General features: G+C 45.5%; 1 protein-coding gene across 3 annotated transcripts; it reads left to right on the plus strand.

The window, feature by feature from the left end:
- Window positions 1-11: 11 nt before the first annotated feature.
- On the plus strand, window positions 12-23,453 carry TCAF2 (TRPM8 channel associated factor 2). 3 transcript variants are annotated; one of them, XM_079298779.1, is made up of 9 exons: window positions 12-108; window positions 8,290-8,410; window positions 9,234-9,867; window positions 12,303-13,273; window positions 15,140-15,234; window positions 16,260-16,473; window positions 18,258-18,497; window positions 20,369-20,706; window positions 22,240-23,453. In XM_079298779.1, exons 3-9 carry the CDS (start codon window positions 9,251-9,253, stop codon window positions 22,483-22,485), a joined length of 2,721 nt encoding a protein of 906 aa, XP_079154905.1. In that variant the 5' UTR covers window positions 12-108; window positions 8,290-8,410; window positions 9,234-9,250; the 3' UTR covers window positions 22,486-23,453. The 3 variants fall into 3 exon arrangements, with proteins under 3 accessions (XP_079154905.1, XP_079154907.1, XP_079154906.1); XM_079298780.1 differs by lacking the exon at window positions 12-108 and adding an exon at window positions 8,096-8,188; XM_079298781.1 differs by lacking the exon at window positions 8,290-8,410.
- Window positions 23,454-25,754: the final 2,301 nt, after the last annotated feature.

A 25,754-nucleotide genomic window follows, 5' to 3' on the forward strand; every position in this document is an offset into this window, starting at 1 on the left:
GACCGAGAAGTTTCTAGAGCGGCCGCCGAGCTGCCGCAAAGCGCCCGGCCGTGCCAGGGGCCGGGGTGAAAGTGTGTATTGATCCCGGGGGCGGAGAGGACGGCGAGGGTAAGGCAGCCGCCCGGCTTCGTTACGCTCCGGGGCGGTGGGGGCAAAGGAGGAGAAGAAGAAAGGAGGAAGAAGAGGAGCTTATTTATGACAGGAGGCAGGGCGCGCTTTTACGGCGCCGAGCTTGCAGGGCAGGTGTGCGCACCTCTCGCTGGTGATGGAGAGGAGCCCGGCCCAGCGAGCGGGAGCTGATGCGTCCTGCCGTGGGAAAGCTTTACTGTAAGCTGCGCTTATAATAAAAGGAACCCGTCTGACCCCTCAGTTTTAGCAACCCTGTGCAGATGCATGGCTTATTTCCTTTTGCCCATCACGCAGTACTGGGTGGTCCCGGAAAAGGTGGTAGAGGTGGGCACAGAAGCAGCGTGCCGACAGCGAGCATATGGCCCTGGAAACTCGGGCATCCCTTGGTTGGAGTCCATTAGGAGCCGTGTGCTTGAAAACCATTTGTTACTCAGGACCAGGAAAGGTAAAGAAAGACATGTTTAGGGCACAGAGTGTAAGCTCTGTGGCTTGCCCGTCTGTATCCATCCGGATAAAGTAGTACCAATTTGTGCATCAACCTGCTGCTGGAGTATTTGGGGATGCATAAATAGAAATATGTGTTTTCCTCGTAATATGAAGAACATTAGTACAAATACGCAGGAATTAGCAGACCAATCTAATTATGGGCTACTCAGCATCTGTACGTGCCTTAGGTATGGTACAATACATTGGGCTAAATTATTTGCAAAATCCAATAATGTAAAATCGGGCTAGAACCATGTCAATCACCTCCGCCATAAATAAGGAAAGCAAAAACGTTACATGGACTCAACCTTCCTCTGCAAGCTTTGAACGCCCGCCCCCCGCCACGCAGCTTCACCCACTCCTCGCATAGGGCGGCACCTTTCCCGGCTATTCTTGAACCTTCCTCCCCGCCCGCTCCCTTGGCGTTCCCGGTGGGTGCTGGGCGCGGGGCTGGCTCAGCGCGGCTCCGCCCGCCGCTGCCGGGCAGCGCCGGGGCCGCGCTCCAGGCACGGGCAGCGAGCGGAGCCGCCCGCTGCTGGTGCTTGGTGCTTGCTGTGCAGGTGATGCGGGAGCCCTCAGTAACAAAAGCCGTGACTGACGGCGAGAGGAGGCTCGCAGGCGGGCGCGCTGTGTCCCGGAGCTGCCTTTCCGAGCCGCATTGCCGTCTCGCGGCACTTCCAATGCAAATCCCAGGAGTGGGCGCTTGCTGTGCGAGGGTACGGGCTGCATCTGACCTGATGGGAGCCGCTCTGTGCCAGCGAAAAGCTGCGTCTGTGCCTGCTGCACAACGACTCCCGCAGCCTGAGGTGACAAAGGAAAGGAGAAGCAGAAGAGACTAAAGGAACCTGTCTGGCAGCTGGGTGTAAACTGCAAAATCTACGGGTTTCCCCGGAGAAAGAATATGCTTTTCAACCCCACTCAAACGTACACTTTAGTTTACTTTCAAATTGAGTAAGAACGGAGAAGTCAGGGAAGGAAAGGATTGTGGTTTCTGCGTGCATTTTGTCTAGAAGCTTCTAGCTGCTCTCGATTTGAAATTTAACATGGATGAGTTATTTGATTGCAGATTAGATCTGTAGGAGGTACAAAGCTGGATCTGTGCATAGACTCTGGACCTTGATACACAGAGGGAACACGGAGAGAAGCATCTGAGTTGATTCAGGTCTATCAGGTCTAGCTGGTCTTGTTGGGGGAGGCACAGCAAAAACACAGGAGATAATTCTTCATGTAGTGAGTCTGTAGGGTGCTAAATTTACCATCTCCAGTCAGCATTAGCACACGAATTCTCCTACACTCTCAATTCATCTGAAATCTTTTCATCTAAATTTTCTAATAATAAACCAACTATATGTTGGTTTAAAATAAATCTTTGCAGGTAATTCTGTCTTGTGTTTGGCAGTGAAGTTCCTGTTTGGGACTGGTACTTTTTCAGCTATGTGTTTTCTGCTTCATAATCTAGCATGTAAAGATTGCAGTATGTGTAATTGTTGCCAAATTATCTACAACTGCCAAACATGCTAGAACCAAGTTTAATAAAGTGATAAGTATTAGAAAGGAAAGGAGGTCTTTTAGTGGAGATCATTTACAGATGTTCTGCAGCTCATATTTCCAGCCATCCCCTAGTTTACAACATAGCAGTGCAAGCCCTTACATAAGTTATTTGAACCAAGTACTGCAAGTTATGCTCCTTAGTAATTTTCAAAGACTATTTAGATACTGTTTGAGGGCCTCCCTGAAGGGTTGTGTGTGCAGGGCTTTATGGAAAAGAGGACAGAGACAGCAGCCAAACAAAGTGTCTTGGGTGATGTCAATGCCAGAATGCTTTCAGTAGGGTATGGATGGAGGGAAGGCAGGTTGGAACAATCTCTTTTGTAAGCCTCTTCCAAGGCCTGCTTATAGTACCACAGCATTGTAAAGGTGCCTTGTGTCAGGTCTGTTCTCAGAAGATATATTGCATGCATAAAGGAAAGATTTCAGACCTTGATGGTTATGCTTAGGTGAAGTGAAAATTAAAATTTTGGCAATAGCTTTCAGGCAGAGCAAAATACAAGTGAGATGATTGCCTCAGGCTGCAGAGAACATTCCAAGCAGTAAAATGTCCTGAAAAAATAACAAATTCCAACAAGAGTCTGGAACAGCCTCCCAGGACATGAAGCCAACCTAAAGATGGTCAGCAACAGGCTAGATTTAGGGATAGGTTTATGTGAAGACTTGCTGAAGATAATAAGACTTGGACTTAAACCATAAAAGATAGCATAGGGCAGCACATCTCAAACATATCTTTATCAACAGGTCCTACACAGGCCAAGGCAGGACTCAGGTGGCCTAAAGCTCATCAGGAAGGGAGGACCTTTGGGATGCTGTTAAAGGGTTGGCTTCCCGGGTGTGCCATGGCTGGAGTCACTGCAGTGTGTGGGTAGACCAAAGCCCCACTGTGACACGCTGTGGCCTGGAAGTTCACTTGCCCAGCTGTGTTGATCATGCTGGCACTGCAGACTCCCGGGAACTGGGAAGAGAAGTGGGGAATGCATGTCTGTACAAGCTCAAAGATGACATTTCAAGATAACAGCAAACAGAGTAACCAAAAAAGGAATGACCCTGATTATTCATTTGTGATTGGAAGAGCAACTGAAACCACGCTAATCAAGAGCACTGGGTTCACGCTTGATTGGCTTGAAAGGGCTGAGCACAGGGTATAAGAAAGGAATAAAGGCAGAAGCCACACACTCTGTGTTGACTGGCACTGGCCAGCAGCTGGCAGGTGGACAGACAGCCAAACATCAGTGAGGATACCCTGATGCCAGCTGCCAGGGAACACAAAATACAAATCAGCATGGCTTGAGTGTGCTGAAGACCTTCCTGGGGAGGCTGATACAACAAAGATACCTCATACACCATGGACAACAATGATAATTTGTGCACTCATGTTATTTGAAGTAAGGCTTTAAAACTTGATCAGTTGTTACAATGGGTTAAGTAAACTTGTTAAGTTTTTTTTCACTTGGCACACACTTCTTCTGAGGGATTGTTGGATTACTGTGGAAATCCCAAGGAAATCCCAGATGCTCATCTGTTAATGTGTCACACACTGAGCTGGAAAAGAATGTGACTTAATAGATCAAAGACTTTAATTATTTCTTGCTGCATTATAAAAAACAATGGTGATAAGGATGACGCAATGCTCAGTTTATGGAATTGCATATTTTTTGTTGCAATAAGCACTGCTATCATTGAAGTCTGCAGTAGGGCAGAAACCTTCATCACTCTGACCCTACATTCATATTTTGTGTGACATGTCTGTGACAGGTTGTTAAGCTGCCCATCAGCTGAGTTATGCCTTGCCTGGTCTTCAGTCTCAGCTTCACTGAGCTGGCCCAGTATTCCTGCTTTCCCTTGCTCCCCAACAGGATATAGCAAATCAAGTACCACACCATCCTTTTGGTTTGGGAGGGATAAAGTTGTTGTTTTTCCATATCCATGACCACATCACTGCAGTAGATTGGCATGGCCCACACACAAAGACCATCAGACCTCTTTTCTGCTCCTTTTCAAACGAAAGCAGTGGTGTGCACTCATCCCCTGCTTTCAAGCCAAGCAGCATTTACAGGGGAGTGATCTGAGCTGTTACACAGCAGGCATGCAAATGAGACTCAACCCTTCCAGCACCAGACTGGAAAAAGGCTCCATGTCTGCATTTCCTGGGAATTTCTGCGGTGCTCAGCTCCCTGTTTCACCAAGAGATGTCAACACTTTTCTAAAATTAGGGACCATAGGATTTACAATTAGGCAAGGTCTCATTTTAAAAAAATTGTTTTATAGTAAGGTTATGATTTCTTCTGTGCTTCTTTACATTAATTTCTGTTATTTGGTGATTTCATTTATGTGATTTATGCTGTTCTTTTTAGATCCCAGGTATCGGTTTTCAAAGAAACTAAACAGCACTTTTTTTTATAGGTATCTCTCCTGATTCAGTGCATTCCTGTCTTTACCAGTTATAGCTCACTGGCTGACTTTCAACTCACAGAAATTCAGTAAAATGAATTATAATTAAGATGTTATTTACCTTTCCAAATGCAAAATGAATTGAAAAATACCTGATCATGTTTCATTAGTTGCTTTCATTTTGTTCTTTCCTTGCCTTGAAAACAATTAAGATTGTTGGACGAATAATGTTTAGACATTCAGATTTTCTATTTCTTTGCATTCCATTAGCCAGTGAGTGTACCCCAATGAGTGCATGGTAACATCACCAGAAAGGATGGGCAATTCATATTGTTTTTTCCTTATACTGCTGCAACATTTTACTAGGCTTGGAAATTGTAATGTTTTAAAATCTATTGCTGTGAAGCGCCACGTGAAAATAATGCCAATAACAGTAATTACACATGGTAATTGCCTGATTGATACTGCTGCACTTTTACTAAAAAAACATGGATTTTTTAGGCTTTATCAACTTACAGTCTGTTTCCTAATATCTCTTAGGACTGTCATTGTTAAAAATAACAAAATACCTGCAGTAGCTTCTTTTGATAATTTCTATCTTGATCTAATTTTAGAGTTCTCATTAATTTGCAATCTAATCTACTTTTGCTTTGGCTCTTTTTCTCTTAGAAGTATTTAACTTTGTTTTTTTAAACTTTTATTATGTAACTTTGGAGAGGTTTTCTTAATGTATTTTTTCCCTAATTTTGTGTTTCCCATGCAAACTTTCTTGCTTGGCTTCCTCCCACTTCTCCAGCTGTGTTAGAGGAAGGTCAGGTTGGATGTTAGGACCATTACAGTGTCTCACTGCCATTAACATAAATTTGTTTCTTATAGCCAAATGTGTGAAATCCAAATCTACCCTCTTTCAGTTCAAAACTTTGTTGCTGATGAACCCACAATGAAAATTAAGTATTTTTGTCTCTTCAGCAAATGCCAAACATCAGAATCTTCTCTTTGCTCTATTTGTTGATAAACATGGCAATAAGCAAGAGTTCACCAATTTCTCACTGCTTACTTTGCAGCATTCTTGATTTTTAATTACAGTGCAGATAGCTAGATTGCAAATCTGAAGGAAAGACTGGAAAACCCATGGGCCCACCCTAATGAGGAAGAACATCCAAATCCTTAGAAATGGTGTGTCACACTCACTTAGGCTGCCTCTGTTCTTAACAGGTGAGACATCTCAGTGCCTGTCTTGCCTCTTTCACCCTATACTTCACAGATACTGCACAATCCTGTAATCTTTACTCATGGAGGTCCTCCCATGTTTTGTAGGGACCTTAAAGACTCTCCTGAAAGTGACTGACCACTTAACACACAAAATTTATTCCCATATTCACCCTCAGAGTTTGCCCAGGTCCTCTGTCTCACAGATCTTCTTCCTGAGTGGACCAAGGAGTTTTCCTTCCTTTGAATCATATCTCTTTTGTGTGTGATGGCTTTTGAACAGCAGATGATGAAATCTTAGGTCTGCATTTAATGAAACCCAGTTACCTTCTCAATGACATTTTTCCCCTTTTCCAGAGACAGAAGAAAGACTAGGATAGATTTAGTCATCTGGCAAGGTTTAGAAATGTTTACTCCAATACCTACTCTCACAGTATTCTCAGCTCTGCAGGGAGTAGGAACTCTGGAGGTGAAAGATAGAAGGGGTGAGAGGGCAAATGAGGAATTCAGAACCTTTGTCTTGAGACATTGTCATGGAGAATTTTTACTTCCATGTTAAGAGAGGAAGCAGCTAGGAGCCAAGATCTTCCTTCTGTGTGAGCCCAGGTCTAGTGGTTATTTCCTCCTAATTGATGTGAGAGACAACCAACTCAGTCTTCTGCAGCTTCCTTCAATTCTTGTTAGACATGTAAGTTCTCTGTTCCTGCTGAGTTTTCTGCCTTCTCTCTCTAGGAAGAGGAGGTAATCTGTAGTTGTGTCTGCTCAGGGTCTAATGTGATGAAATAGAATTGAATTGAAATGGAAAAATTATGATTACATAGGAATTGGGAATTCTGTTACATGGTCACAATTGCTTTCAGTCAAGAGACTTAAAATCCTTTTCAAAACAGCCGCACCTTGTTCTGGATAAATGCCAGGGTGTGTTCCTAAGTCAAGAGCATAGGATGTTAGTTTTCAGATCCCGTGATAAGAAGAGTGGTGGGGGCTAAGAAGTTTGCTGATCTTACATCAAACCTAGTCCTGTGGTTTTTCTCCATGTAGAATAACTGAGGGACAATCCTAAGCACAAATTCAGTCTGGGCGGGGAATTAATTGAGAGCAGCCCTGCCAAGGAGGACTTGAGGGTGTTGGTTTGACCAGAAGATTGACATGACCTGGCAATGTACATTCACAGCCCAGAAAAGCAATTGGCCCTGGGCTGCATCCAAAGCTGCATGAACAGGAGGACAAGGGAGGGGATTCTGTCCCTCTGCTCTTGTGAGACTCTCTCCACCTGGGGTGATGCATCCAGCTCTGGGGTTCCTAGTTCTTAGGAAAACACAGACCTCTTAGAACAAGTCCAGAAGAGGCCACCAAGATGATCAGAGGGCTGGAGCACCTCTGTGGAGACAGGCTGAGAGAGTTGGGCTTGTTCAGCCTGGAGAAGGCTCCAGGGGCATCTTCCAGTACATAAAGGGGGCTACAAGAGAGCTGGAGAGGGACTTTTTGTGAGGGCATGTAGTGACAGGACAAGGGGGAAATGGCTTGAAAGAGAGCAGGTTTAGATTAGATGTTAGGAAGAGAATCTCTGCAAAGGATGGTGAGACACTGGCACAGATTGCCTAGAGAAGCTGTGGATGTCCCATCCCTGGAAGAGTTCAAGGCCAGGTTGAGTGGGGCTTTGAGCACCAGGTCTAGTGGCAGGTGTCCCTGCCCATGGCAAAAGATTTGAAACTAGATGTTCTTTAAAGTCCCTTCCAACTCAAACCATTCAGTAGTTCTGTGATTCTGTCATTTAATATGAGTTGCTGAAACTATCCACCTGCTTTTCCTCTCCCCTGCACCATGGTCAGTGTGTCAGTGTAGGTCCATTAGTAACAAATCCTCAGAAACCACAAAAAAAAAAGAAAACAAAACAAAAAAAAAGAATCAGTATTTTCCAAGGCTGTGTTACTACTTTGCTGCATTGTTTGTAGTAAAACACCCTAAAGCACTTAGACCTGTATTTGCCTGTACATGTAGTGCTTCTTCAAGCCTGGGGACACAAAGCTGGGATTCAGACTAAGCCAGCAATCAAACACTAGGTTACTGGGCTGCATAGCTTTTATCCTATGTTAATCAGCAGCTTTGTCTCATGAATCATATGCAAAACAGTAGTGGAGTCCCATGATAGTTTTGGTGAAAAACAGAGCTTCCAGGCATGACCAGAGAGTTTAAGCAATACTCTCCTTCTAAATCAGGTTGCTGTTTCTAAGCATCCTGGGCTTGTGACAAATCCAGACCAAGGATGCAGCTTCTCCAGGACTTGCCATTTTGCTGTGTTTGGATGACAAGGGTTTGCTTTCAGGGTAGCCAGCTATGAAGTGTGTTTGAAGCCTGGTGTTGGCATGAGGTGCTGCCAGGGAAAGGTGCACGCCCCTTCAGAGCAGCTCTTTCCCTTGCCGTGGTTGCTGTGCTTAAATCTACTCTTCTGCATCCTGAATGACACAGACTGGGTGGGACTAGGTCAGACTCTCATACCTCAAAGGCTTCCTGTTTGCACAGCCACAGCTGCCCCAGCTCAGCAGAAGAGAGCTTCAGGGAAAAGCTGAGCCAAACTTTCAACCCGAGGGAGCCTTAACAGAGCACGTGTCACTCGCAGACCTCAAAGGGCTCGGCAGTCAAGGTCAGTACACTCTCCTTACTTCACAGGTGGGAAAACAGACAAAACAAAGCCATGGGAAAGGAAAAATATTTTATTGAGATTGTAAAACAGTTGGATCAGGGAACTAGGGCATGAATCTCCTGTGCCCATACATGCTCTCCTGGGTACTGTGTGCTTTAAACTGACAGTTATTGCAGGGAAGCTGGTCATCTCCATTTGCTGACTCCTACTACTAAGCCTGGGCTTGTAGTGCCTAAATGGAGGTAGAAAAGTACAATTTTGGAATTCCATGTTTCAGCAACAGCATGTAGCTCTTTACGTATCTAATTAGGAGTTAAAATGTGAACTGCATGTTTGAATTACATTGTGCATTGTGTTGATACAGTCTTTTAATTTTCTGGCTGTTCCTGTGTAAACCACCTCTACCATACAAGTTCCTAGTAGACATCCTGGAGCCTCTGGAACTCTCGCTCTTCAAATAAATTGCTAATGGGAAAGTGAATATCTTTATTTCCCTGTTTTTCTCCATGGTGCATAGCTGAATTTGTTGAAACAGTCTCTTTGTCTCCATAATCATGGTATACTTGTCACTTCTATTTAAATGTGTAAATAATGTATAACAGAGCTAAACAAACAAACAAACAAACAAAACAACAGACTAAATCCCCAAAAAGTTGCATCCACAAATCTGACTCCTCTTGGTTTGGAGCTCCTGCTAGACAACAACAACAACACTCAACAAAACACAACACAACACAACAACAAAAAACACTCCATGGGGTTGTTAGAGTTATTCCTTATTGCTGAACTTTACTGTAATGGAGGTTTTTCTTCTTTCCACCAGACAGGAGTGTCCTGGAGATGAAAACCTGTGCCACCTACGAGCTGTTAGTGGATGGTGTCGGGCCATGGGACTTCACTGGAGGTTTTGTTCCCTGTGAGCTGCTCCTTGTTGGAGAGGATGCCTACCCTGTGCTCCTGAGTGCTAAGAAGCAGGTCCTGATTGCTGTTTCACAGTATGGGAAGGGCCGGATGGTGGTTGTTTCCCATGAAGGAATCCTGAAGGACCCCAAGTTCTCCCAGTTCCTCAGAAATGCCACAGAGTGGCTCAAGCCTTGCCCAGATTCCCTGGTTGGGGTTCATCCTCGGTTGGATTCCCTGTCCCAGGTGCTGCTCGGGGCTGGTACCCAAGTGCAGGTGGGGGCAGAGCCCAGCCCATCCATGGGGGTGTTCTGCATGGAAGCCTATGACAGCTCCCAGGCCAAAGGCATCGTGGATTTTGTCAAAGCAGGTGGAGGGCTGCTTATTGGAGGCCAAGCCTGGTACTGGGCAAGTCAACATGGCAAGGAGAAGGTACTGTTCGAATTCCCTGGGAACCAGGTGACCAGTGTGGCTGGTGTGTACTTCACAGGAAATTCTGTGGAAAAAGGTTTCTTCAAAGTTGCCAAGAAGATTCCCAAGATCCCATTAATTGTCCCGTGAGTACCTGAATTGCTCTCTCTTTCAGCCACCAACCAGGTCATGTGGATGAATTGTTTGTAGAGAATTTGGGAGGTGAGAGGGGAGGGTGATGGTGAATGCTGGTTCATTAATAACCAGGATGAAGTTGTTGCCTTCCAATCAAAGGGGACCTTCCCATTCTTTGCAATTCGAAAGAATGTTGTCTTCAACCGCTTCCTGGGAAGCAGGACCAGGCCCAGGGAATCCATTCTAAGAGAAGGAAATGAGAGGAGCCATCTTTCAGAGCAGTCTGCTTGGTCAAGTGTACCTGAGTGAAATGCAGCAGAACAGGGACAGGAGGAATAACTCCTCTCCATCTCCCCACACGTCTCTACATTCAGGGCAACTTTCCCACAGCTGAAAACCAGGCTTGAGATAAAGCAGCAGGTCAGCTCTCTGGGCCAGGCTCTGGCTGACAGCTGCTAAACCTGTTTACCCTGTTCTTTGCAGGAATTACTTCTGCAGGTAAGCTGCTGGAGCTGGCCAGAGCTGAGACTGGGTGCCTCCTCCCTTCTCAACTTCTGACACAGCTGTGGGCAAGAAATCTCAGTGCTCCCAGTTTGTTTGGGATTCCAGCCTGGCTCTTTGGGTTCTGAATTATCAGGTGTAAAACTCAGGGCTGTTATGACTCATGTTGCTCAACTAACCAGATACTGCAGTCCTCAATGCTGCCCTGCTTCTTCCTTGCCAGTGGCTATGCCACGCTCTTTCTTCTGCCACTTTCTGCTAAGTTACATAAGGCACAGCAGGTTCTTCAAGGAGCATTAGTGCTGCTGCACTTCCCCTGTGTGGCAGCTTCATTTCACTGTAGTGACAGCCACAGTAATTATGGTCAACCTCCCTGCACATCTTTGCTTTGCAGCCTTTTGCTTGTGGATATAGAATACTAAATTTCTAATATTTTCAAACAATTAATGGAATTTGATACTTTTTGTTGTTTTCCAGTAAAGGTAGTAGAGAGCTCTGCTGTTTAATTCAGTGCTTAGGGCACAGCTAACAAATCAGGTTGCTTAATTAAAATTTGCTCGTTGCTTCTTGTTACCACCTGCACTGCACAGGTATGTTCCCATTGCTTCATGCACAGGGAATGGAAGAGGGAGAGGGGTGGGGAATTCAGAAGGAAAAATTACATCACAATTAACAAGACTTCAAATGGTAAGTAAGGGTGTATTACACCTTGTTTAGGTTGTTTTTGTGGGGATTTTGTTTGAATCCAGAGCTACAGAGAAATTTAGATCTCCAATTTCTGTGTAACACAACAGCTCTGTCCATCTGGGTCTTCCTGCCAGATTTGTGTGCAGAGAATCAGGCTTCAGTCTGAGACAGGGGCTGTGCCATATGCCTGGGCACATGCTCCATGTGACAAAGGGTCTTAGTAAAGCAATAATCAAAGAAGAGATGCAGATTTAATTCCTGTCCTATGGGCGTGAAGAAGGACAGCATCATTTACTCTCACTGAATTGGCAGCAATGGCCATTAACAACAGATCCTTCACAGGTGTTGGGGGAAAACTGTTTGGCAGAATCAGGGGACAGTGTACACAAAGCAAACGAGAGTCATTCAGCATGCCTTTCTCCACAGTGACATATAGGAGTTATATGGAAATAACAGAGATAAGAGAGCCTTGCACAGCCTGGTCTCTTTTTATTGTGGAGACCAACAGTGTGAGGTAGCATGAGGTGTATGTGTTAAGGCTTTAATTCAACTTCCAGTCACTCACTATTTGTCTATCTGTGTGTCTGCCTGTCCACGTAGCCCATCTGTCCCAGCACTCCTTTCTTCAGTTCTCAACAGTGGCAGAGCTTGGGAAAAGGCACAGAAATCTTTTGGGCTCACCTAGTTCATAAAAGGCTAAGGTGGGGCAAATGGAGAAAGTTTGGCTTAAAGGAGATATGCCAATTACCACATTATGGGCAGTTTAAAAAACTGTGAAGGGTTTGATTTTTGAGTTTCTGCAAGATATTTAGATTTTCAAGTGGTCCTTCAAGGATGGAGGTCCAGAAGCTTCCTTTTGACCTGTTCACTCCATTTTCTAAATGAGGGCTGAGATTCCTACAGATTTGCTTGCCTGTAACAAGTGAGGCTTTAAAAGGACAAAAATGAGGAATGGATGGATTTCTTTATTTTAATGGAAGAACTGACAGCATGTTGTCCTGGCATGAAGGAAAGGAAGGGGCAAGGATGGCCACTGAGAATAAGTCAGTTGGTTGGGGCATGGTGCTGCTAATAGTGTCAAGGAATGGGTTTGATCTCTGTGTGGACCACCTGCTTAAGTTGGCCTCAGTGATCCTTCTAACTCAGAATATCCTGTGAAATCAAGAAAAGAACTCCGTAAGTTTCAGCTATAACACCAGTCATTTTGTGCCAAGGATTCTGGGCTGGGGGCTAACCTGCACCTCTCTTGGCTCCGCAGGCACCAGGCCAACCTGAGCCTTGATGCTGAGTTTCTCCTGCATGGGGTGTCAGAGCTGGATTTGGTGACGGGGGGCATCCCCTCCACCTTGCTGGTGCACGGAGCCCTGTCCTTCCCACTGTGCCTGGACTGCTCCCAGCGCTGCCTCTTGGCTGCTGCGCGCTACGGCCGCGGCCGCGTGGTGGTGGCAACCCATGAGAGCCAGCTGTCCTCCCCAAAGCTGGCCAGATTCCTGCTCAACGCTGTGTCCTGGCTGGATGCTGGGAGGAAGGGGCTGGTGGCGGTGGATCCCAGCCTGAAGAAGCTGTGCAGCCTCCTGTCTCAGGCAGAGGTGAAGTCGCAGCTGTCACAGCTGGCGGGTGACATCAGCGTGTACTGCTGCACTTCTTACAGTGACAGGGATGCCGAGAGGATCCACGCTTTTGTGGCAGAGGGAGGTGGCCTGCTGATGGGGGGCCAGGCCTGGTACTGGGCTTCCCAGAACTGTGGCATAGCCGCTGTGGCAAAATATCCTGGCAACAGGATCCTGAACCGCTTTGGGCTGAGCATCCTGGGGCAGAGCGGCCAGGCAGCCAAGTACGCGCCCGTGGGGCCAGGGGAGCACTACCACTTCCGCAGGGCTCTCCTGCTCTTCAGCACCCAGCTGCAGGAGCATCAGGAGCTCACGGAGCCCCTGAAGGGCTGGCTGCAGCCGCTGGCACAGGACTGTGCTGCCTTCCTGCACATCCCAGCCCATGACTGCCCAGCATATGCCTCGCTCCACCGCATCCTGGCCAAAGTGCTCAAGAGGACTGGGATCCCGCAGGTCAGCAGGCACTGCCCGGTCAAGAGTAACTCCAAAGAGGCAGTGCTTCTCTGCATGGCCACCGAGCTGTCCTTCACCATGACAGACAGCTCAGCCCTGGTGCAGAAACCTGCTGCTGGGGTCTGTGCCTTCCCTGTCACTGTGGAAATCGATGGCACAAACCCAGGTAAGGAGTTATCTCTCTGCCTCTGAAGGCATCCTGTTGCTGGGATCAATGGGGTGCCTTTCCTCAATGTGCTTGTGTCTGTGTATGCCTGAACACGGGCACTGATGTGCAATTTCACCATGGGCTTGAGAGGAGGCTGAGCTCAGTGCAGTGGCAGACAGGCTCCTTTTGTGGCCAGCCCTGATCTCAGCGCCTGAAACACCCCATGGAAGTCCTGTTTCCTCCCTGTTGGTGCGCAAGCACTGGCAGGAGAAGAGCCCCCAACGAGTGATACCACAGGGCACTCGCATGGCACAATGGTTTTGGCAAGAAAGCTTCTCTGAGAAACCCTGGACTCTGCACTGCAGGTTGCTGTTCCCGTAGTTGTGCTGATAGAGCCATCTATGGAGCCATCCTGCAAAGAGGTGGAGTTAGAAACAAAAAGTTTATTTGTAATCTAGATAATTTTGGCCTGAGTTATAGCACAATCCCACTGCTTGGTGTGTCAGCACCCTGGAGGGAAGATCTGGTTTTGGGGGTGAAAACAAGAGGAAGTATTGAGGGAACTTCTTGGGCTGACAGCATCATTGAAGCCAAAGTATCGAATCATTACACCGTGAATGATTTGTCTAAGTTTAGGCCTTGTGTCTGTATCAGCTTGCTGAGATTCCTGCTCATAACTGATATGTTTTAAACTCTGAGTTAAGTCCCACTAGTAAATTTTATCCCCTGGACAGATTATTTTGGTATTAGAATATGATTTAGAGGAATTGATTCCAAATTGTTCTACTGAGATAAAGGAGGCTCTTCTGGAATGCAATGTCTGAGTGCAGTGGCTGTGCAAAGAGAAAAGTTGTAGAGTAGCTTCTTACTGGTTTTTACCCTAATAAGTCAGGACAAAAGCAGAAAATACTCAGAATTTGTGTCCTTTCACATAAATGAGAAAGAAAAGCTGGCAAACCCTGAGCACTGTTTCAAAACTCTCTTTGGTGCAAATTCGTCAAAACTGAGATGAACTAGTAACACACTGATATAATCTAATTTGCATTTTCCCTTGGATTAGGTTTTGCTTGACAAAACTGTTCTGCTTTCTTGGATGACAGGCAAAGTTGTAAGTTGGGTGCTTAATGACAGCTCAGCTCTTTTTAGGACTTTGTTTGGATTGAAATATGCCTAAGTAAACTTTGTCAGAGCTAGGGAGTGGAATCTGCCTGATCAATACTGTAGAGTGGATCAGTTTTGCACTGTAAATGCTGTAAATTGCAAGTGTTTAAAGAGATTTATGGTGAGGAGACTTGCATTTCCATGGGAAGACTGTCTAGAAACATGCTGAATTGTAGTGGTACCATTCTTTCAGGTACACCTAGCAGAATGGCTTTTGAGGCTTTCTCATCACTTTGGTCAGCTAAAAAATGACAATTCCTTTGAGCTCCAATTTGTGCTGGACCAGTCACTAAGGAAAAATGCAATACCACTGTCAGTCTGTTATTTGGGAAATATTTTATTTATTACAACTTTAATTGTGTAATCCTACCATAGCTGGCACCTCTTATGAGGTCTTTAGAATAAGTGCATCTGAGTGTAGGAGGTGTTGGGGTTTTGGCTTCTTTTCTTTTAATTTTTAGAAGATACTACAAAGCACGTTTAAACTTGGCGTTTCCAGAAGTGCAAATCTGGATGGGCTTGCTTGCTAATGCTGATGATTTTGTTAATTTTTTTGAAACTGTATTTCTTACAAGTTGAGTAAATGGTTTTGTGAGTGTAGAGCAAGAGGAAGGGAAAAGATGGAAGATTATTCTCCTGTTGCAACTTGAAATCTCTAGGATCTGTAATGGTTTGGACAAAGAAGTCCTTGACTCTTCAGGACTGTGTTCTCTTCTGTTTCAGGAAATGCAGCCTGGAGGAGCACAGGGCTCTACCTCCCCGAAGGGCACACAGCAGTAATAACGTGCCCTTGCCTGGTGGTCGGTGCTGGTCTGAAGGTAAATTCTCTCTGCTTGGCGTTAGTTTACACCGGTGTGTTTGTCGGGTGAGTGCTCAGAAACAGCATGGGGAAGGGTTTTCTCTTTAATGGCTTTTCCTACCTTTCCCGCCCTTTCCTACTGCTGCCACCCTGTGGCACCTTGTCATCATTTCTTCACCTTGTGTCCTCCCGCTTTTCTTTTGCGTTCCTCCCATTCTGTGTGCTGGTAGGGTAATGAAGTGTGGCTGGTGCTTGAGGGCTGTTGGTTTTTGTTCTGTTATAGAGAAAAAAAAAAACAAAAAAACCTGATCAAGGTGATTTTCCAGGTCCAGGATTAGTACTTGGGCCCTTCTATGAGCCAAACTTGATTTCATCTCCCTAGGTCTCTCATAAATTCCTTTGACAGTGCTGTCATTCCTGCTCATGTAGATGTATCCAGATGAGATAGGCATTGTTACTTGGGATCCTGTTCTCTGCAAAATACAACAGAGGCAAATGTTTACCTACTTGGATATTTTTTGCAGTGACCTCCCTGCAGCTGAAATGCAAAATTAACTCAGGTTCTTCTGTCTTATCCTGCAGCCACGTGCTGTCTGTTTTATTATAAGAGCTCAAATGAAGAGGCACAATATAAAAAGCCAGTCATGACATCTCTCCAAATCATATATCCAAATCATATAGGAAGTGACTCTGATGCTGGGGAAGGGTGGAGGAATGATCAATGCAAGTGCAGTGCAGTGGAAGAAGTCCCTGCAGTACTATGACCTGCTGGTGAAGGATGCAGTTAAGCCAGGAATACTGGGAGTAGATCTGTAAGACTGAAATAGGGACAGCATGAGCTTCATCTTTTTTTTTAAACTGTATTTACTGCCTCTGGTCACCACAGGCTGAAAACTTGGAGTAGGCTGGAGTCAGAAGGCTGCTTCTGTGTGTGTGCTCTGCAGGGACAGTGCTGCAGTGGAGAGCTCAGTGGGTGCTGAGGGCAGTCTGCCAGGTCACACTGGCTCGCCTTTGACCAGCTGTTCCTACACTTCTTCTTGCCAGGTGCAGGTTGGGTGTCACACGGATGACCTCTCTAAAGCCAAGGAGCTGAAACGGGCACCAGTGGTAATACGCACCTGTGATGTTGCCTGCCAGAAACAATCCATTTCCTGCCTCTGGGGTGGCCTCATTTACATCATAGTACCAGCAAAGAGTGTCCTGGGGAACGTGCCCATCACGGTGGAAGGGGCAGTCCGAGCTCCTTTCTTCAAGCTTGGTAGGTTTCTTTCCCTTGGTGCTTTTTGCCTGAGGGCTGCTCACAGATTTTTTCCTAGTGAGTGAAAGGAAAGATGGTCCTGTGCTTAGGAAGGTCTTAGAAATGCTTGGATTTAGGAACACTGAGATTTATTTTCCTTACTGTGTGGTCCTCTGGGATTCCCATTTTTCTACTAATTTTTAAGAAGAGTGGAAGAGAGGCCCCCAGGAGTCACCAACCTGTCAGCCTCAGCTCTGTGCCTGTGAAGATCATGGAACAAACCCTCCTAGATGCTATGCTAAGGCACGTGGAGGACAGGGAGGTGATTTGGAACAGCCAGCACAGCTTCACCAAGGGCAAGTCCAAGAAGGATGGGGACAAACCCTTTAGCAGGACCTGTTGCAGTAGGACAAGGACAATGGTTTTAAACTAAAAGAGGATCAATTCAACTATGTATAAGGAAGAAGTTCTTTACAATGAGGATGGTGAAACACTGAAACAACTTTCCCAAAGAGGTGATGGATGCTTAATTCAAGGTCAAATCGGGCAAGGCTCCAAGCAACCTGATCCAGTTGAAGATGTCCCCCCTGCTCACAGCAAGAGGGTTGAAACAGATGACCTTTAAGATCCCTTCCATCAAAACTATTGTACAATTCTATGAATCTCTGGTTATGAGTAAGTCACTTAGTCACTCTGAACCTGTTACATGGCTGGGGGTAGGTGAAAGAGCTTTCACAAAATGGACAGGGTTTGTCCACACCAACATTTCTTGGAGACTGGAGTTGTTATTTCTGATGGAAACCACTGTGCAGGGGAGAGGGAGACTGATCTCTGCCACTGATCTCTGGCAAAGAATGTACTGTGCTCTGCCTGCTTTACTGTGCCCTCATGTGGCCATCGCTAGATCCTACAAGACATCTCTGCTGAGTTTCCCGTGTTTCCAGCAGTCCCTCCTCTCCCCTCCTCTCCTCTCCTCTCCTCTCCTCTCCTCTCCTCTCCTCTCCTCTCCTCTCCTCTCCTCTCCTCTCCTCTCCTCTCCTCTCCTCTCCTCTCCTCTCCTCTCCTCCTCCTCTCCTCTCCTCTCCTCTCCTCTCCTCTCCTCTCCTCTCCTCTCCTCTCCTCTCCTCTCCTCTCCTCTCCTCTCCTCTCCTCCTCTCCTCTCCTCTCCTCTCCTCTCCTCTCCTCTCCTCCTCCTCTCCTCTCCTCTCCTCTCCTCTCCTCTCCTCTCCTCTCCTCTCCTCCTCCTCTCCTCTCCTCTCCTCTCCTCTCCTCTCCTCTCCTCTCCTCCCTCTCCTCTCCCTCTCCTCTCCTCTCCTCCTCCTCTCCTCTCCTCTCCTCTCCTCTCCTCTCCTCTCCCTCTCCTCTCCTCTCCTCTCCTCTCCTCTCCTCTCCTCTCCTCTCCTCCTCTCCTCTCCTCTCCTCTCCTCTCCTCTCCTCTCCTCTCCTCATCAAGCTGAACAGAACCAGCATTGTTATGTGAAATGGCAGCTCTGTTGGACAAAAAGAAACGAGACCCTGGAGAAACTTGATGCTTCTTGTTCTCTGATAGGAAACAGGGATTTGTTCTTGCTATGCTACTCTGTTATATGCCAGTCCTTTTCCTATCTATTAAAGAGTCTGAGGAGGCTTCCCAAGAACAGATTGAGGACTGGCTATTTAACAGCCACCACTCACTGTCATGCAACTACCACATACTGTTTTCCAATAAATTTTCATGACCTGGTCTCTTTCTTTGAGCCTGACCTCTGTGAGCATGCTCAAAAGTCAGAATTGTGCTTAACAGATTTTCTGTGTTACTGCTGTAGGGGAAACCTGTGAGAAGCAGTGGGAGGCCTGTATCCGGCACTACCCTGCTCCCTGGGCAGAGCTGGCTGTGGAGAATCTCATCCTGACGGTGCCTTCTGACAGCATCCGCCACATGGAGGACCCCCGGCCGCTGCTGACCCTGTGGAACAAGATCATGGTGGCAGTAAGCAGGCTGGCAGCTGTACCAGCAAAATTCCCAAGGCCAGAGAGGATTGTAACAGATGTCCAGATCTCATGTGGTAGGTACATTGCCATATGGCCTTCTCCAGGGCTGAGAGGCAAGTGGCCTCTAGCAACAGTGTCTGTTCCTTCAAGGTTATTTTGCTAAAACCAGACTGGGAACATATGTGAGGTGTTAAATAACTGTGACCCTTGCATAATTGTGAGCTGCTCCTTCAGTGTGGAAATGTGGTAAGGCAGGGCTTGAAAAACATCCTGATCTTTCCAGATGCTTCCCTGCTCTCAAAACTGGTGTTATCTCCTCAGCTGTTCTCCTGTTGAGGTATGTTAAGAGGCAGAGCTGCTGTCTGCAGTGGCTTTAGCTCACATGTAGTTATTCATACTCCCTCTGAATGCACTGCAGAGCCAGTACAGCTGGGAAGCAGTGTCCTGATTACTATTTTCTCTCTGGCTCAGCCACAGGACTGTTCTAATGTGTTCAGTTACAACTTTTAAACCTCTGTATGCCTACTTGCTGGAGGTGGGCTCCACAAAGGTTATTGTGAGCAAAGCTTAGCCCAAAGAGGTGTGTGCCCGAGATGATGGCAGTGTGGAAGCAGATCCAGTATTGCTGTCAAAGCTCAGGAGTGTGTATTTTTGCCACTGATGTTCCCCCACTCCAGCTTTTCCAGTTATGAACTGAGTGCCTTCAATCAAGAATCAAATTATATAGTAAACATGGAACTTTGCAATAAAAACTTTGCTCAGTTCTTTTTCAAAATAAACTGGTTAAATTCATCATCCCACAGTGATACAAGGGCTTGGCATGAACTCTGATGCCCTAAACTTTTGTTAAGCTACAATGGAAAGAATTTGTGGCACATCTTCAGAGTGTTAGGTTCTGCTATGCTGAGAAAATGCCAGTTAAAAATATCATAGTCTACAGACATAAAATTTCTTTTGGCTCGGGTGGACTGAATGGTTTCACTCACATTTCTGGATCTGAACTTTTTGAGTGCTAGTGATTGCTAATTGCTTATGTCCCTCTTATTAAAAAACGAGGAAGCTCAAGATCTTCACTACTTCCTGAAGAAACTAATTCCAGGCCATTCACGTTCATGTTCACTAGTTATGCAGGAAAGGCATTGCCAATGCTGTTCACTCACCAGACTCCCTCTGTGTAAAGGGCTGTTTATCCCCTGCTGTTTATCCCCTGCTACAACAGGTATGTGAATCTAGGGGCATTGCTCTTGCATGGAATCTTCAAGGAGGACCAATTAGGGAAGAAGACACCAAGGAGGCATTAGTAAAATCCCTTGCAGTGCATGTTTCTTGTTTAGCAACCTGCTGGAAAGTTGTTTATGGATTAACTATTCTGCAAGGTTAAGAACAGGCTTGAGTATGCCAAGCTTTGTAGCCCTTACACATGACAAACTCTGTTTTCCATGTGTCTCATCCACACCAGTGATCAGTGGAGTGCAGGCCTACAGTATCCACACTTTGCACAGGAGCACTCAAGGAGTGCCTTGGTGCTGAATCACATTATTGCATGGTTGTGTTGGTGCTGACTGTGCCCAACCTGTGAGAGTTCAGGTGTGTTCTGGGCAATGGTCAGGCTTTTCTTCTCATCCTAAAACCTCAGCCTCAGTCCAACCATGAGTGTACTTTTACAAATAAAAAGGGAAAGCAGGCAAAACTGCACTTAAGTGATGGTTCAGTTCTACCCTTACTTGTTTGACTTTTGTAAGGGGGACTACCTGTTAGAGTGAAACTTCATGTATTTCCATACGTCACACTGGGAAAAGTTTGTTATTCATGGTAATGAAAAAGTGTTATTTGTGAGATGGAGGAAAGGCACTAGAGAAATGAAAAAAATACACTAATCACTTACTTCTAGGAAGCACTGACGTGAGCACTTAATGATGTGTGTTGCTACCTGGCTCTTCTGCAGGATGGATGCATTCTGGCTACCCCATCATGGCCCACCTGGATTCAGCAAAGGGGATGTTAGATGTGGAGCACATGCAAACCACTGGTCTTTGGGGTCCCATCCATGAGCTGGGACACAATCAACAGCAGCAGGCATGGGAGTTTCCCCCTCACACCACAGAGGCCACATGCAATCTCTGGTCTGTCTATGTTCATGAGGAGGTGCTGGGCATTCCCAGGCATCAAGCCCATAAGGCACTCGGGCCACAGTGCCGGGAGGAAAGGATAAAAGACTATCTGAAGAAAGGTGCTCAGCTAAAGGACTGGATCGTGTGGACTGCTCTGGAGACATACCTGCAGGTAACAGGGAAAAGGGTGTGTGTGTTCTTAGTGCAGCCACTGAAGCCTGTGTCAGAGGGATGTCTGCAGCCTGGTGACTGCAGCTGTGAAGCCTCCTGAGTGTTTGATTACTGTCAGGGTTTATCTTGGGCCCAGAAAGCACCTGGGAGGTAAACAGGCAGAGTGCCTAAAGTTGATGTCTCCTGAAAACCTTCCTTTTCCATATTTGGGCTTAGTCACTGAGGGAGATAGCTCAGTGCAATGTCCTAATCTTTCTCCCTGGAAGAGAAACAGGAGCTGCTGCATTATACAACATAGGAAAAGGAGGATCAAACTTGGGTACAACACTTTACTCCACAGCTGATTTTCTGTGGGACAGTGGGCTAGTTGTCAAAAAGACTTTGGCACTCTAAAGTGTCTAGAAGGGCCAGGCTTTGAACAGTTTCCTGGTGTGCTACATGGCCTTTTAAAAACTTATGGAGAGAAGGGTGTTCACATCATCCTGAGCACTGAGTGGAGCTAGTGTCCATCATGTGGCAAGAGGATGGGCTCAGCCTATCCCCCTGCACACAGAACTGGATCTCTTACTGTGGTTGAGACTCTAAATCCCTGTCCTGGATTAAGGTGCATTCTCTCAGGAAGCATGAAAGAGAGATTTCCCCCTTTCCCTTAATCCTCTTAGAAACTATTAGCCTAATGGAGAGAGCACTCAGCCTGATTTTAACTGGGCACTGCAAAGCAGATGTCCATTATGATGGCTTAAGCTACTGACTGTTGTGAGGTGAGTATCCCTCAGCTCCCTTGTCTGAGAGCTCTCACATTTTATATGAGGCAAAGAATATGTACTGGAGAAGTATTGATCCTGACTTTTCCATGTCCCAGAGAATCATCTGAATCGTCAAGCTGAAGAGTCATCCTCTGGGGTTTCTTGGTGCAATAAATAACAAAATATTTATACAGAGTGGAACAGTTTTAAGAGGATAAATTTTCCCACGATACCTTACCAGTTTAGCCACTGCCTTACCCATGCTTATAGGCTGGATGTCTCATCTTCTGTCTGGTTACTAAAAGGACTGCTGGAATAAATGTGACATGAAAGAGCAGCTCTAATTCTGCAGCCAGAGTGTATGAATTCCTTTTGTTCTTATTCTTAGCAAAGCATGCCCTGTTCATAATCTCTCCTTCCCATTTTCTCAATATGCCTTGTTCTCCTGTGCTCTTTTTTTCTAGCTATTCTGTCAGTGTCGTCTCTGATACTGTTTGCACTGTCGCCAAAGCAGGAGTTTATATAATAGGTTGCTGACACTTCTGGCTACTCCCAATGTGTCTTTAATCTCTGTCTGTTTGGGAGATCAGTGTAATGGGGAGGTATTTTTCTGTACTTTAGTGCTGTTAGTTATTCTCTAAAGCCTGAAAGCTGTATGCTTACATCTAAATTTACATTCATTCTAGAAGACGTGCAGAGACCTGTAGAAATTCTATTGTGTGTAACACAGGAATAATGTCAGTAAAATGATAACTTAATTGTTTGAACACTGTATTCTTTTTGATCAGTTGCAGGAAGGGTTTGGTTGGGACCCCTTCACCCAGCTCTTCTCTGACTACCAAAAAATGTCCATGATCCTAAAAGACAACGCTTCTAAGATGAACTTGTGGGCACAGAAGTTTTCTCAGCAGGTGAATAAGAATCTGGCTCCATTCTTTATAGCCTGGGGATGGCCTATCAAGAAAGAGCTGTCTGTGAAACTGTCCTCTCTGCCCAGCTGGGAACAGGATCCAATGAGATCCTATAGACCATAAAGGAAAAATGTCTCACTCTTGGTTCTCATACTAGCTATGGCTCATTTTTTCTCCTTGTGTGCTACATGATAGCTCACTATGTGCTTGGATTTATGTTGGATTCTTCAGCTTCTTACTGCCAGTGGACGCTAACCCCAACAGAAATTCAACAGGTATTAGCAGCCATCTGTGCTGTCTTCTGAAGGGTTAAATAATCAATGAGCTTGGTTCCAGGTTCTTCACCTCATGAAGAATGTAATTCTGAGTTACTTAGTTCCTACAGAGCCTTTCTCTGATGAAATGGAAATTTTCTGGGTGGAGCAGTCCCTGGACCAGTTTCAAGGACTTTACCATGAGAATAGAGATCTTTAGAGCAAATAGTAGCCTCCACAATGTTATATTCTTAAGTTATAATCTCAGAAAATCTCAGTATATTTTCACAATTATTTTTGTTACCCTAAAATCCCTAGTTTTTAATTCCTCTAATAATGCAGGACTTCCACACCTGTTGTGAAAGTGGCCTTATCATGCTTATATACAGGCTATATAATGCATAGTTGATACTGAAATGTTGTTGATTTCTTCCTGCATTCTATGACTCTGTAACCCATCCATCTTTATGTGAACAAGTCCATTATAAGTTGTAGCTGTCCTTCAATCATAGCCTGACAGCAAGATACATGCTAATGAAAACGAGAAAGTGGAAACAGGGAGGTGACTTGATTGTAGTCGGTAATGGTTTAACTCGTGGACTCATCAAAGGTTAAAATACAGGCATTGACCTGACAGCCTGAGGGAGCAGAGAGAAGGAAGACAACAGTTCATCAGGAGAGGACCAGCCTTTTCAAGGTGCAACAAAAATTCATGTTACTCCCAGGTCTTTCATAACTGCTCAGCTATTATGGCTTCTGGAAAGCATATTAATGCTTAGCCTAAGAGCTCACTAGTCCCAGCCTATTCCTTATCAGTAAAAAATTAAAAAATAACTGAAAATCACAAGTTTTGTATGTGGTTCTATTTTGGTGTCTCTATGCCCAGTAAAAAAAGGTCTAAATAGAAATGATCTAAATAGAAGTGGCCTTGGTGGTAAAGTTGTTCGGAGTTGAAAACTACCACCACAGAAGTCTCTAGTCTGTGGTGTGGCCTCATATATATCACAGTGCCAAAGGAGAGCACATTAGGCCAAATATCAATCACAATCAAAGAGACTATGCAGCCTCCATTCTTCAGGCTTGGTAAGTGATCCCAAAACCTAACTATAGCAGGGCAGTAAGGAGGCATTTCTACATTTATAGTTTACCCATATTTTCCTGATTTTCTGGGCGTTTTCTTTTTGTGGTCGAGTGTGTAGAAAATGTCAAAATATGCAATGTCCCAGGGAAGTCTTTGCATTAAGCTTTGCATTTCTTAGCCCAGAAAGTATATTGATAAGACCTTCAATTAGGAATTAATCTCTCTTCATGATCTCTGCATAAGCAGTCTGAGACACCTTTAAAGTGGCTTGAAACTTAACAACTGAATATCATCAACTTGCAGCAGCAGCAGACATGGGGTCACTAAAGATAACTGGAGCCCTTGCCAGCATTCAGTAAACTGTGTAAATCACAGTAAATCACAGTTACATCCAGATTAATTTATTCTTTCTGAGGCACTGATGCAAAGGGGTTTACCTGAGGTGATTCTCCTCTTTCTCCACATTGAAAATTCTTTTAAAATTGGCTGCCTTTTTTTACCTGAATGCTGGATTAGGGGGAGCTGACATCTCTGCCTGGTGCTGAACCATCTGTCAGTACTGGCCCCCTGGGCTAAGCTGGCCACTAGAACGTCATCCTGACAGTACCAGCTGCTGATGCACACCACATGGGCAGCCCAGAGAGTCTGCTTCCTTTCTGCATTAAGATGATGAATGCAATTGCCAGGCCAGCAGCCATCCTAGCAACTTTTCCAAGGCCAGAAAGGATGGTGGCAGATGCCCAGATATCTCATGGCAAGTATAATAACTAGGACATTTTGTCTGTATCTGGGATGGATATTTGTAAGGGAAACATGCAAGGCAGTGATGCTACCACGAGACCATGCAGATGCTTAAAGCAGCAGATCAATTCCACCATATTCAAGAAGACTGCTGGAGAGAGTAAGAATCTTCCGTGAATGTCAAGAGCTTGCATGCAAAAGTAACATAATCTGCTGCTGAATTTGACACTGTAAAACCCAGTGAAGGGAGGCTGGCCACCAAATGATGTGTGCACTGTGTCGTGTTGATCTTTCTGCTGTGGGAGGGAATTTTGCTAATTGCAGTAGAAAGAAGGGAAACACAGGTAGCTGGTTTAGGCAGGACAAAGGAGATTTTGAAGCTTGAATTAAGGCATGCAACAGACACACAGCCTACTATGTAATAAGACCCTGGTGTTAACACATATAGGATTGCTTCCATCAGTGGGGATGAGAGGGCAGTGGTGGGGCGCGAGATGGCTGCAAGCAGCATTTTGCTGTCTGTCATTTAAGATATCTGCTGTTTAAAGACAATTCACTAGGCCAGTAGAACTGAAGTTTGTTATGGGTGGTGAGGAGGCTCCTAAAGGCCAAGTCTCAGTATTATTTTAAATTAATCTTTGTTCAAGTATTGCACTTTTCTCAGTAGGGTTGGCGGGTTCTTTCAGCTCTACTTGACTGCAGCACTAGAGGCATTTTCAACCACTTGAATTGATAAATTTTTCAGCTGCCCAGGTGACCACTCAATAATTCACAGCTCTAGCAGCTTCACTCACGTGGTGTATCTGCTGTTAGTCAAATAGACCTGATTCAAGAGAGGCTGGCCCAAGTGCAAGCACTGGCACAGGTAGCCCAGAGGCAGAGGTGGTTGATACCCCATCCTTGAAAACATTCAAGATCAGATTGGATGGGACTCTAAGCAACCTTATCTAATGAAGATGTTCCTGCTCAATGTAGGGGAGTTGGACTAGGTGACACTGAATGTCCCTTTCAATCCAAACCATTGCATGATTCAATGAAAAGTGAGTGTTGTGTTTTCATACTGCATTTGCTCCTCCAAGCATGTCTTTATGTCAGAAATATTTTATTAATCCATCATTACATCTGGCCTCGTATGGCTCTGAATCCAACAGTGAAGTTGTAATCTGTCAGTGGCTCTGCAGCAATTGTGTTGAGATTACATATTAGTTATTTCCGGGTTGATTTGTGTGGCTCTTTCTCATAAGATGACCAGCCCTTTGCACAGACCTGCAGATCCTCTGCACAGATCCAGGCAGCAATGTCCACCAGAGGCCACA

This window comes from Erithacus rubecula, assembly GCF_903797595.1.
Source record: "Erithacus rubecula genome assembly, chromosome: 1".
Classification (NCBI taxonomy): Eukaryota; Metazoa; Chordata; class Aves; order Passeriformes; family Muscicapidae; genus Erithacus; species Erithacus rubecula.